The sequence below is a fragment of the Stegodyphus dumicola genome, chromosome 5 (assembly GCF_044657685.1).
Source record: "Stegodyphus dumicola isolate Sdum_Otavi_A_Nest chromosome 5, ASM4465768v1".
Taxonomy (NCBI): Eukaryota; Metazoa; Arthropoda; class Arachnida; order Araneae; family Eresidae; genus Stegodyphus; species Stegodyphus dumicola.
Window position 1 is genome coordinate 89,597,024 of NC_140772.1, and position 13,576 is coordinate 89,610,599.

Genomic DNA, 13,576 nt, shown 5'->3' on the forward strand with positions numbered 1-13,576 from the left:
CAAAAGTACGAGTATAATTTTATTCCTAACTTACAGCTTAAATTGCATGGATGTAGTTGTAAATCTTTTAATTGAAAAGGAAGTTCACTGGAACCGACCCTTGCGTGACGTTTAGGTTTACAATAAATGATCTGGGTGAGAGTGTTAAAACTGTATACGTACTTATGAATAATGAGATTTTAATTCGAAGGAAGCCCACTGATTGCGTGTAGAAATAGAAAATATAAATAATAAGTTTGAAGGTGTTAGGAGAGCGCTTTTATCTCTCTTACGGCTATTATTCGCAAAATAAATTTCGTTTGTTTTAAACAGATAATTACACATTATAGTAATCTCTGGATGAAAATCAATGAAATAGAAAATAGTAAGTAGTCAAAAGTCTTCCTCCAATGGCTTTATACTGATAAAAGGAAAGTCACCAGAACTAATTACATTAAAGGAATTTACAATTAAATACAAAATATACAAATATTCAAAGCTAACGAAACTTTCTGGCTTCTCCTCCATGGGCAGTTAATTATATACATGCACATATATATATATTATATATATATGTGTGTGTGTGTGTGTGATGTACCAGCTTTTGTCCGGAATAAATAGATTGGTGAACAATCATAGTCGTAGTTGTAGCTCAAAGTATCAGACGATAAGTTTTAGAAACAGGATCCATTTATTATTATTCAGGAAAAATAGCAGTTACAAAAAACCAGATCTCCAGAGTAAATAAAAAGAACTACTAATAACTTTTTGCATGGAGTTTACTGTATCATTACATTAAAGAAAACACCCCGATATTCCTTTGCGAGTCCTTTAATAGCCTCTGGAAAGGCGGAGCTTCCAAGAAATGACGTCAGCCTTTCCAGTTCGCTTTAAATATCTCCAGAACATTCTATAACTGTACGTGTAAAAAAGACGGGAAAAACAACTTGACTACGGGGCTGTGGATTTAATTCCACGTACTTTCAAATAAGAGACTGTCGCCATTAAAAATGAAAAGAACATACAGTTAGAATTTTAAGTGTGTTTTTGACTATGGAGTTTTATTATTACAATATATATATATATATATATATATACTGTATAAAACTGTAAACACGCGAAAAAATCCGTTAAAATTAATGTTGGAAGACATGCGAATGCACGAAAAAATATCTGACCGTTGTGAGATGTGAAAAGCTAATACACATAAAAATAGATTGACGGAAAATATATATATATATATATATATAATTTATTTCCTAAACAATATTGATTAATTTATTATATTATCTTATATTATCTCCTAAGTTTAATTAAAGTAGAATTATTTTAAAAGAGTGAATCCATACTGGTAAGTTATATTTTGAAAGATGTTTTGAAGTAACTTGAAAGTAAATGTTAATGATGTTTTAACGGGGACTGGAATTAAATTATCATGAAGAACAAAATTTCAATTGTAAAAGGAAAAATTAAATTAAAAGCATGTAATCATTGTCACTGATCGGAAATTAGTTGACTCTTCAAGGGGAACAAACCAACTCCCGTTCAATGAATAATAATTAATAAATAAATACGTAAATACGAAGGCGTTTCTTCTTTACTCGAGTAATAACGTCAAGCTACAATCGGCAGTTCTAGTCAGGCCAAATATTTCCGTGAATAGAAGGGATTATGAACCAATGCTGATACTAAAAGAACTTATTCTTATGAAGCATTTTAGCTAATTCAATTTTGAGTGAAAAGCAATTTCTGTAGAGAAATCCGAAAAAACTCGAGTAACCGTCCCCGACACCCTCGTATTTATGCATTTGAGTTCTATATTATTTGTAAAAATTAAACATTGTAAATTGTCATTATGAAATAGAATTCAAAGTATAAAGTTGAAATAAACATAGAAGATTACAAAATAAGATACATAATGCAAACTTTGTAAAAACAAATAAAAACTAATATAAAAATAATATAGAAATAAAAAAAAATAAAAAATTTAGGAAATAAATTATTATTAACTTACTTTGCAGCAATTGCGCAACCAGTAGTAACTTGTTTTCGCACTAAATGAATTAGCTTCAATTGTCTGTTTTGGCGAAACGCTTGATGGTGTTAGCTTAGTTCGACATTCAACTATTTTTCCCTCGAAAAGCCTGGTTGGAAGTCCAATTGGGCTAATTTATCATTTTCCGCTTTGTAATATTTATAATTTTTGTAATTTTTGCAATTTATGTTTTAATTATAACTTTTGCAATTTATGTTTTAATTATAATTTTTGCAATTTATGTTTTAATTATTATATTTAAATTTTGTTTTAACTTGTTCTGTCGATCTGTATTAAATTTTCACATATCACAACGATCAGATTAGTTTCTTTGTGCATTCACATGTTTTCCAACATTGATTTTAACAGTTTTATTACGCATGTACGCTGTTTTTTCACTTTTCCATGTTAAAAATTTTTAAAAATTACTTCTATTAATATTTTAAAAATACTGCGTTGAACAATTTCTTGGAGCCACAGCTCCTGGTAACTTTTTAGCAAGTTCACTACAATATTTCTTACTATTATTTTATATATATATATATATATATTGGGAGGTTTAGGGATTTTACTAGTTTTAAATTTCATTTCTTTGAGGTTTTGGTTCTAAATTTTTTACTATTTTGTCTATAATATAAATACAAGACTTTTGTTCAAATATACCTAGAGCTTGAAAGATAGGAAACACATTAAAAAAATAAAAGACAAGGTGCGGTATCAAAAGAAAGACGGAAAATTGATATTTACGTCTGTTTCAAATACCTGAAATACAAAATGAGGTTATAGGCATAAAAAGGAATTATATAGCTGTACCACTGCTATATCTATTTCCACAAGATGGGGCATATTCAGTGTTCTGCAGTCGTTTAGCTATAATCGTGAGTGCATTAGATGCATCATTTCCATGTACAGGTAAAACTATAATTTTAAATTTATTGTTCTAGATGCAATAAAAAATAGAGTTTTCATTCTACTAGTTTAGTTTATTTTAAGTGTAACAAACGCTATTTTTTTCTCTGCTTTTCTTCAAATTACATTTTGCAGTACATACGAATAATTTAATTAGTCGGAGAAATAATACAGGGCTAAGATTTGCCAATAACTAAATAAATTCGACTGAAACATTACAAAATCGATAAGCAAACCAGTCACGGGTCATCAAAACGACTGCATTTAATTTTATTAATATTATTTTCTGTGCCGCGAAATATCGATTACATTTCCTGTTTCTTAACATGAAGTTGTTGGAAACCATTCGAGCTTTAATAATTTCTTCAAAGACAAAACATGAGACATTGCCTGTCCTCGCCAAATTGATCTGATCTCCCAGTACACGAGAAATTGTATAAATTTCAAGTGACTTAATCCTACATAAGAACGATTTTAGTACTTTTCTGTTTAACACACAACTAGAAAGTTATATTTTTTAAATATTGCTATCAGTGCTCAAACTTTGTTTATCAATGAGGATAAATTGTTGCTTAGGATAATTTTTCCAATAAAACTACCAACCAATATTTCTTTTGCTTTACTATAAATTTATGAAAATTTAAACCATATGTGATAGAGATAAATAACTGACAATGTTTGATGAGTCAAAGTGAAGCAAATATTTTCCAACGAGAATTAAACTCTTATGTTGAATGCATGCCCAATTGAAATTAGGCGCTTTATTACTCTTTTCACTAAAGAGGCATGCTTAACTTCATAAACAAGTTCTAAACATAACTGAGTCACATGAAGGCAGAAGAAAGTTGCTATCGATGGGCCACTTTTACAAAATGATCCTTAAAATCGTCAAATTTAAGACACAATAACACGCCGATTAAATACTAATTTAGAAGTCAAACAACAAAAATCAGCGTTATATTTACAAAATTTTCACAGGACTAGTTTCGATGGTTTTACCGAACCACCATCTTCAGCTGCAAAACCGCAAATGAACAAGATAGGAAATAATGATTAGACAAGACAAGAAAGCCTTTCTTATCTTATCTAATCATTATTTCCTATATTGTTCATTTGCGGTTTTGCAGCTGAAGATGGTGGTTCGGTAAAACCATCGAAACCTTTAAGGCTTTCTTATCTTATCTAATCATTATTTCCTATCTTGTTCATCCTGTGAAAATTTTGTAAATATAGCGCTGATTTTTGTTGTTTGACTTCTGAATTAGTATCGTCAAATTTGTCAATTTTACAGATTTTTACATGTTAAGATGACTATTGCATTCCATACTACACATATCTAGGAATAGACGTTATAATAATGAAATGTTCAATAAATATTTAAAAAAAATTAAATAGGTGCCACTGGCCCAATGAAAGAAACTGTCGCCTTCGTTGAACCGGGGAGTTTCTATAAATGTAGAATAATTTTAAATTAAGAATAATTCTAGCCATTTTCGTTTTAATATAGCATTATCATAATACAAGTCAATTAAATGTTTATCATTATTTTGAACATGATTCGTAAATATAAAATGCTCGTTAGAAACCAACACAGACCACTGAAAATACATTGAAACGCATTGATAGTTTCGCCTTATTTACAAGGAATCAGGAGTTGGATTTTAGTTTAGTCTTTATAATCATAAAATAGGCCTAAATAGAGAATCTACGAAATAACATTGAATTTCGTTTATTACAAACAATTTAATAAAAATGAGAATTTGATGGTAATTTGTAATTAGTCTTGTATAAAGAGAACAATTACCATAGCTTAAAAATTTTCAAATAATAGTAGAAACTAATTGTTAAGCTTACTATTAATATTAGGCTATAAATCTTGCACAAATTACTGCATCAATCATTCGTTCTTGATGAGTGCAGTTCCATTTTTTGCAATGGTACATGTTGTTTCTTTTTATGACACCAGCACACATCTCAGAAGCGGTTCTGATTCTGTTCCACTGGCGGTTGCAACAGATTTTCTCCCTGGAGGCTGCATGTGACGTGACAGTCTTCTAGTAGCAGTTAGACTTATGTTGTTACTTCTACAACAGTAATATCATTTGTCTCAAACTGCACTGCTGCAACAAAAACTAAAGTCTTGAAATACTACATCTCTGTTGACTAGTCAAACTCCACTTTTAGCAAAACCATTCATTGTCATCCCTAGTGTTGCTGCTTATCCACATGCTTTCCCAAACAACCTTGCTGCATAGAACTGGGTGACAATTTCAACTTTTCCTTCTCTTTGTCTCTGTCGTAGAAATTTGTTCTGCAATGTTTCTCATCCTATTTATTGTACATATACAATTGTAAAACTACAAATAGGTATAAATTAAGCAAGAAGTAAAGAAAATCACTACGATAATTTCAATAAAATGTATATTTTACACACAAACGGAAACTCCGGTTTATATTAAAATTATGTTAATAGTTTATGATTACTTTTATAACAAAGCAAATGATATCATTATCTAATTATAGATTTAATTACTACTGATAGCTTTTGAATAAATCAGATGCAGTAACATTTTTATTCAACTTGAAAAGGTTACAAAATATTAGCCTCAATATGGTTTCCACCAGCCCATTCATAGCAACGCAGACTAGCTCATTGAAGGAACTAGCAATCGGTATGTGATACGTCCGTGATTTCGGTTGTAACAAAGTAAACAACCAGTGTTAATATAGCCAAATAATGCTGATTTCACACAGTTTTAAGTGTTATCAGAAGCAACTAAAACACAATTAACGTCTTACTGATAACTATATTTTCTTTACATTGATGAATTTGAAGGAAAAGTACTAAAATCTGACTTTCTTGTAAAGGAATCTTGTTTGAGAGTGGATCTTCTCCCAATCACAATAGCGATTTTCAATCTTCATGCAATATGCTAAACAGTCAAAAGGTAGGTCCTATTGTCAATAAGTAGAAAATAATGAAGTCGGCTCAACGAAGGAGACGATCCATCGATAGCATAGCCTAATATAACATACATTATTTTCATATAACGAAATGCTTATTGAGGGCGCAGTTATGCATAAGGATTAAATTTAACCGACGAAAGAACCTTCTTATATTTTCCAATAGCCTTATAATACCTGTTCTATAATACGAGACGTTAGTAATTCTATCTTTCTATTATATTTTATATTAGGTGCATTAATTTATGGTGTAAAATTTATAATGAATGATAACATCCTTATACTTTTAACAAATTCAATGTTTGATTGGTTAGGTTACTTGAGTATGGCTAAGCAAATGAAGCTTAGTCCCTAATGGGAATTAGGTCCTTGTGGAGGATATTTTAAGGAAAACTTATTTGTATTCATATTATTCATAGGGAAACCAGGAAAAACCAACCATGTATATAGTAGTCAGTTCACTATGGCTCGAACCCGCAACAATGATTGATTGACTGGGAATATACGGTGTCCATTTTAGCTTAGAGAGACAACGTTCAAGAATAACTTTAAGTGCTGAATTCCTATGCAATATATAACCAAAAATATTATTCTCATATCTTAAACATAAATTGTGATCGTTGGCTTCACTGATTGCTTGAAGGCCACGTAGTTCATAGTATGGCCACGCATAATACGCTAACTAATTAACGACCATTTTACATTCATTCAGTTTTCCTTCTTGTGGTATTATTCATGATATGCTTCTTTAAAAACGGAAGTAAAACCGAGTGCATGCTAGTAAGACAAAATTGTAATCATAAATTATAAAGGTATGCTACTCTAAAGTATTTTAGAATTTGCGTGACTGCTTTTTTTTTCTCTCGGTTTTTTTTCTTTCCTTCATATCACATAAATTTAGTCTTGTAAAATTAATTTCAGAATGCTTCCGAAAAATTTAAGTTAAACTGCAGTGTATAGAATTTTTAACAATACGTATAAGAAAACTTTATGCTTCACGAATGAACAAGCAGAAGAATGGTAGTCAGGATTTTAATGCAAATACAGTTAAGTGTATTCAGTCAATTTTCTTGAAGTCAAAATTATATGCGAATTTTTAATTAGTAACTAACTGATATTTTAAAATTTATTTTGACATTTGTATATCAGAATATTAAAAAAAACGGTAACGGCAACATAAAATTATGTAAAAATTACAGTTCTTGTCAAAATGCTTTATTTCTAAAATCCGTGTTAAACGTGGTTCAAAAATGGTTCATTCGTAAGACCGCAGTTCTCTGATAATTCGACCCGAGTTCAAATCCTGACAAACAGGATAGCCACAGAGAACGTTTCTCAATTTCTCCCTGCTGTAATATAAATACGAAGCAGTTTTGCTAAGAAAGTCTTTCCGAAGGCACCGTTCCTCTTAGGCAAATGACTTCATTGTGCATTGCCTCAACTTGGATAAACTAATGCATGTTAAAAATTTATACATTTAAGGCTTTGAGAACTTTGCACAGTAAATTTGCGATGAGAAAAAAAAATTAAACTGTAGAGTGGCGCTGATTTTCGCAGAAAAATTTCATGAGTCAGTCATGGTATCAGTTAGTGGCATGGAAATACATATAGAATTTTCTTTCGAATCTAATTTTATCAGATTTGAAATTTGAAATTCTGATTCTTCTCATCCAGTATTTGCAGTCTTTGTATTAGAACATGCAATACAATCTTAAAATCAATCAAATGTCTTAAAAATCAATGAGTTATTCGAACAAATTAGTTGGCAATTTCGTAGGTAAATACTACATCTAGAGTTCAGTTGAATCATAACCTTTATACGTACAACTTATCGTAATTTATGTTTCCTTAGTTGTGTACTGGCAACTAATTTATCATCTTTGCATAGTTAATTGGAATAGATGTCAAATAAAAGCATTAAACACATGTGTCCTCAAAACTAATCAGTTGGGATTACACGTTCAGCATTTAATATGGATTATATACTTCATCGATACTTCGGATGATTCAATACTCAATGGACTGCGTGCGAACCTACTCGATCGAACTAGTAATTAGGATGGCGTTTAAGACCCTTTATCCATTGGGTTTCATCAATTCCAAGCTTATACCAAGATTCAATTTGAAAGCATTGGGAATTATTGTAAGAGTTATAAATCCAAGTTTGCTGATGAAGGTACTTCAAAGTAGAACTTGCATATAAAAACAAACTAGCTGTCCTCTAAGCCAACATTAATTTTGAAAGATGAAATAACAATAAGTTCGAAGATGAAGTAAATTAAAGTTTATTAGTATATTTGCAAAATTTATTGGCATTAATACGGTAACAGATGCATGCATAAACTTCATGTTATGATTAATAATATAATGCTTGGATTTAGACACAAGTAGCCCTATAATAAATCTTATAAATTATTACCTAAATTTCAACGCATTTGTTAAAGGACGCTGAAAGGCGAAATTCTCAAAGGATATGGTATTCTTACATCAGTCTCTAAAAAAACTTGAAAAAAATACTGAACAATAAAAAAATAAATATTATCATTGAGGTAATTGCGGAGGTAAATTATATGGCTATTGCTTTCAAAAACAAAACATTAAGAAAGTGGTTCATGAAAATTAAACAGATTTGAGAAACAAAAGACTGCAATGGAATAGATTGAATACACTTTTGAATACTTTACCTTTGTAATTGAATGCTCACTTGAAATTTGGCGAGTTTTAAGGGCGTAATAACATTTCTGAGTCTGTCAGAACTGCAGTTCTGACATTTCTGTGTCTGTATTATTTATTTTTTTTATTGTTCAGTAATTTTTTTCAAGTTTAGTACACAACTACATGAGACACAAGCCATATACGAAATTCGCTGGCCATATCGTTTATATTTTGTGAAGACGATAATTTTGCAATATGTCGAGACACGAACCTGAACGTCTCGAATAGTAGAAAGGTAGAAATATCCCTTGAAGGTAGAATTATCCCTGAACGTCAGTTGTCCATACAGGCTACTTCATGCTCATTAAACAACACATAAAATTAAAAAAAGCTGTGATAAAATATATTTCCCACTTCTTACATAGTAAAATCAAGAAAACATGTGATAAAAACTAAAAACTATAAAAAATGAAAACTGAAATTGGCATCCTAAAGGAAAGGAACTGGTTACATGTGAACATTTCAGTTTTTCTAAAGAAGATTAGTAATCAGAAGGAAGATTACTAATTGCGAGAATTTCTAAGTTTGCCCTTCATAAAGTCGAATTTGAGGTTATGTGTCATAGTTATTATGGAATGCGGAAATGAAATAAGAGCAGTATGATTCATTGTTAAGTCTCAGGAATTTTCTTTTTCTATCAAAAGCAATTTGCAACCAAAACAATCGAATGATCATTCTCAGCCGCTTTAAACAACTTACAGATCTTTCTTAGCTTCCTATCCTTAACCTGAAATTTAAACGCTAAAAGGTATGTTTGCTTTTTCTATCAACATAAGAACGGAAATTATTTTCCAATTTCCTTTAGTTGATAAAATTCAAAAAGTCATAGAGGTCTTTTGTGAAGGCGGAACGACATGACGTAGATATCTATCAAGAAGGAATAAGAAGAATGACTAAATATTGCATAAAAACGCCTATTGTAGTTTCTACATCTCTAACATTTATCTGCAAACAAATTCCAGATTTGATTTGGAAGGGAAAAAAACCTAACACGTTTTTCAAAGTTTTAATCATGAAAATCTTCTTCATCGTCAAGTCTTTACTGCACGATCACGTCACTATTCTTGAAAATTTCATTTAAGATTTTCTAAACCTAATGCGTTGAAGTTATTTACATATCTGATACGAACTCTATCTACTTAGTAAAATACTTTTTCTAAAATTAAACTATTGAATAGTTTTATAGCTTTAACGTTAAATGCGTCTGTACATAAGGTTGTTCCAAATTTCTGGTTCATTAGTGAGAAAGCAACGTCATGTCAAGTTACTTTACTTTCCATCTAATTTATTATATTGATGACTTGGTAAGTGCTACTATTGTATTGTACGAAAATTAAGATCTTCTACATCAGTGGTTCCGGAAGGGGTCGGTATGGAAGCATTTGGGGGTCGATGTAATTTAAAAGGAGGTCTATGATAAACAAGGTATCGACGGGGGTCGATGGCCGAAGATGCACCGGCAACTGATCGTCACAATCAAGATTTCATTGATAATAAAAAATGCATTAATATAATTAATAAATATTGTTTAGTGACATAAAGATTTTCGCTCAAATATATCAAGTCTTATTCAAGGCACCTGGGTAATCTCTCTTTGGGTATTTAAAAGTCATCCCATAAAAATGACTCAAAGTTCTTACCAGACGAAAATTATTGAATTCCCTACTTCTTACCTAGTAGAAGCAGTCTTAAGCAAATAGCTTAAAACGGATGGTTAAAACAACGCTAGATATTTCTGAAGGAGGTATTACACGAATTATGTTATGTCAAATATTCAAAAAATTGCATCAGTATATCAATCACAGCCCTCACATTAATTAAAATCTAGCTTTTGTATTTTTAGAATCTGTTTTTTTTTTGTTTGTTTGAAAACTTGTTTATATTTCTTTAATTAAAAATAATGATAATACAAAAAAATAATAAGGCATATATCTAATAAACCCTTTTTTTTTCTATACGTTTGATTAAACGTTGATATTGTTTCTCCAATTGTTATCTTTAAGTTATTTATGCCCAGTTACTTATATTATGATTATGTTATATGCTAGAAATTAAAGAAAAAATGCAAGGTGGTCAATATCGAAAACTATTATTTTAAAAGGGGAAGAACCAAGAAAATATTTGGAAATTCCTATTTTATACAATCCAACAAACAGCCATTTTCCAGCGTGAGGAAATTTAACATATCGCGATATTTTAATGTAGATTTCAAAGAAACAAATTGGAAAAAGTCAAATGTATTTAAACATTAATATGTCCGAGAATAAAGCAGATTTGCATTCTCTGTCGGTTTCATTGCTTACAGTAAATATAAATTGTATTTAACACTTTAGAGTTCCAAATAAGTTTCAAAATGCAAATAAAATGTATAGCGCACATTTTGCTCAAACTCATAAAGTTAGCTCCTTTGATAACAAAATTCTGTGTCTAACGAACTTTTGTAAATTGTTCTTAATTATTCTGTTATTTAACCATCTGCTAAGAATATCATGTTTTCTTAAACAAAGACATTTCCAATTTTTTTTTTTAATCGAAGACACATTTTTCATTCTCATTTTGTTATTTTCCTTTCTTTCCTTCTTCTTCTATCCTACTGCGAACAGTTCGTTTTATAATCATTTGAAATCCGTATTTAATCCGCTTGTCTTAGAAACAAGGTATTCAAAATTGCACTCCCAGTTAATTGCCTTTAGACACTGGCAATGGATTTCTTTTAAGTGCTCTAAAAGATTAAAAATTCACATGACCTGAACGTAATTTAATCCGCCAGAAGAACTTCATTAACAATTTAGGCAATTGTGCGAGGAGGGTATAAACAAAATTAAATTAGTGAACTGAAACCAAATAATATGTAAAGCAGATAATGTACGGAAATGTTTTTGGAAAGTAAGTTAGCCATTTCAACAGATGGGACTATGAATTAATTCAGAATAATAATAGGACTAGAGTGATGTACATAAGGTTGAAACAGTTAAAAAGCAAAAATAAATTTTAAATCAATGAACTTAAATTTCAAAAATGCATTATATTGGTTAACTTTTTATTCTTTTAATCACTAAGACGTGATGAAGGAAAAAACGAATTACTTTATAGAACATACTTAAACGAATTCATTGATTTAATAAAATGTTTCAAATCCATTCATTTTATTTTATATATGCAGAAACGGAGAAATACTTCAGCTGGTAATGAAAATGGTATTATTTTCCTGTTAAAGGAAAGCACAGTGTAATAATTAATAAAATGCTTAACATAAAGAATGACAATACGCCATTCCGAAGACAACTCTTTTATTAGGAATAAAAGTAATTAAATGGTCAAGAAACTAGTTCGATTATTCAATAACCAGATTTCGCATGTTCCCAGATGGGGTGAGGCTGACACCTGTTCTGTACAAACGTAAAGTATATAATATATCAGGATCTTCTTAAAATTAGAAATTACGTAATCATCTTAATTAAACATCTTAGTGTAAAGATTTGTTGAAGATCATTGGGTCGATTAAAGCTGTCCGGAGATCGATAACATTTCTAGATTTCCAATAAACCTGCTGACATAGATAATACGTTATGTAAGTTATTTCCGTAAAATTATGTAATGACGACATCACCGATTAAAAATAAAAACACAGCTGAGACGAATTTTGGAATGCAAAATTATTCGAAATCCAGTTTTAAACTCAAAATTGTTCATCCTTATGATATGTTATTAACAACATAGTAGACTATTACCAGCATAATAGATGGGAAGTGGTGATGACGAGATGCGATATCATTTAGTCCGATAGTAAACTAAGTTATCGTCTTCATTTTTCCTCTTAGAATGATAAACAACTGTTGTAGAGATTCAGTTTTAGACGATGAAGTCTTGATGAATTTTGGGCAGCTTTCTGATGTTTATACTACTGTCAGGTTTTACAATCTTTACTTAAAGATCTGTTCGAAATGCGCTCCAAGAATGCAAACCTCAGAACAGATAAATAAAAATAATAAGCTTCTTAGTATTTCTGGTAATTTTACTTTCAAACATTTATATTTTTTCCTAAATTAAAAACATAAATAGCAATTTTTTAAGTAAGAAAGATGAGAAAGCTTTAATATCCCATTTTTATAATTCATTACAATCAGTATTATCACGTTTTTAAATTTTTCTGCAAATATTAATTTTTCTTATTTGCCTACTTAATGCTACGCTTCATATAATTTAAAATTAAAAACAACATAAAAAAGTACCTGTATGTTGGCGGAGGATTTCCTTGCGCCACGCAAGGCAATTGCGCAAAGGAGCCTTCTTCTGTTCGAACTTGCGGCTGGCTGAAAGTGACTCTGGGTAAAGTTGAAGAATGCTGCTCTGAAAAGAAAAATAATGTCAATATAACCAAAATATTCATATTAATACTGAATAATTGCTTTGAATAAAGTACAGTAGAAAAAACCTAGTTTAGAATGAAATTAACAAATAAATAACTTAGTTTGAATATTTTGGCATATATTTTTTAACACACCCGCAGTCGAATCAAACCGTTAATTATACAGAAAAAATTACTCTCAGGAAAGGAAATCTCCCTTTTGCAGGCAACAAATAATAAATAATGGTTGAATTATTAAGCTAAATATGCTCGACATAGTTAATCGCAGTATCCTCTTTGACAGTAAGCAAAAAAAAAAATAAAAATAAAATAAAATACTAGTCGCAAAAAAGGAAAAAAAATCCTGAAAAGGAAAGAATGGTAGGAAAAAAAAATCAAGCTAAAATAGTAAATAATATAAAAACTGCATTATTATTTTAAAAGAAGAACTCAAATTACTTATTATTTTCAAAATTTCTGCAGACCTTTTTATATTTTATTAACATAGCGAAATTAAGTAAAGACCAAAAGTGAACTTCGGTCGGTGCTGATGAGGATAAACGAATTTGCTTGTCCATACATCATAACTATTGAATAAATCCTTTCTTTCTAAATACTTTTTGCAT

The 13,576-nt window shown here is 30.1% G+C and overlaps 1 protein-coding gene across 1 annotated transcript in view; it reads right to left on the reverse strand.

Annotated features, from left to right (window-relative positions):
- LOC118181837 (cell adhesion molecule Dscam1-like) overlaps positions 1-13,576 on the reverse strand; it is a 1,450,682-nt gene that overhangs the window by 463,956 nt on the left and 973,150 nt on the right. Inside the window, exon 5 of the mRNA XM_085816862.1 lies at positions 12,835-12,952. Within this exon, the coding sequence (XP_085672988.1) occupies positions 12,835-12,952 (118 nt within the window). The remainder of the gene's footprint in view (positions 1-12,834; positions 12,953-13,576) is intronic.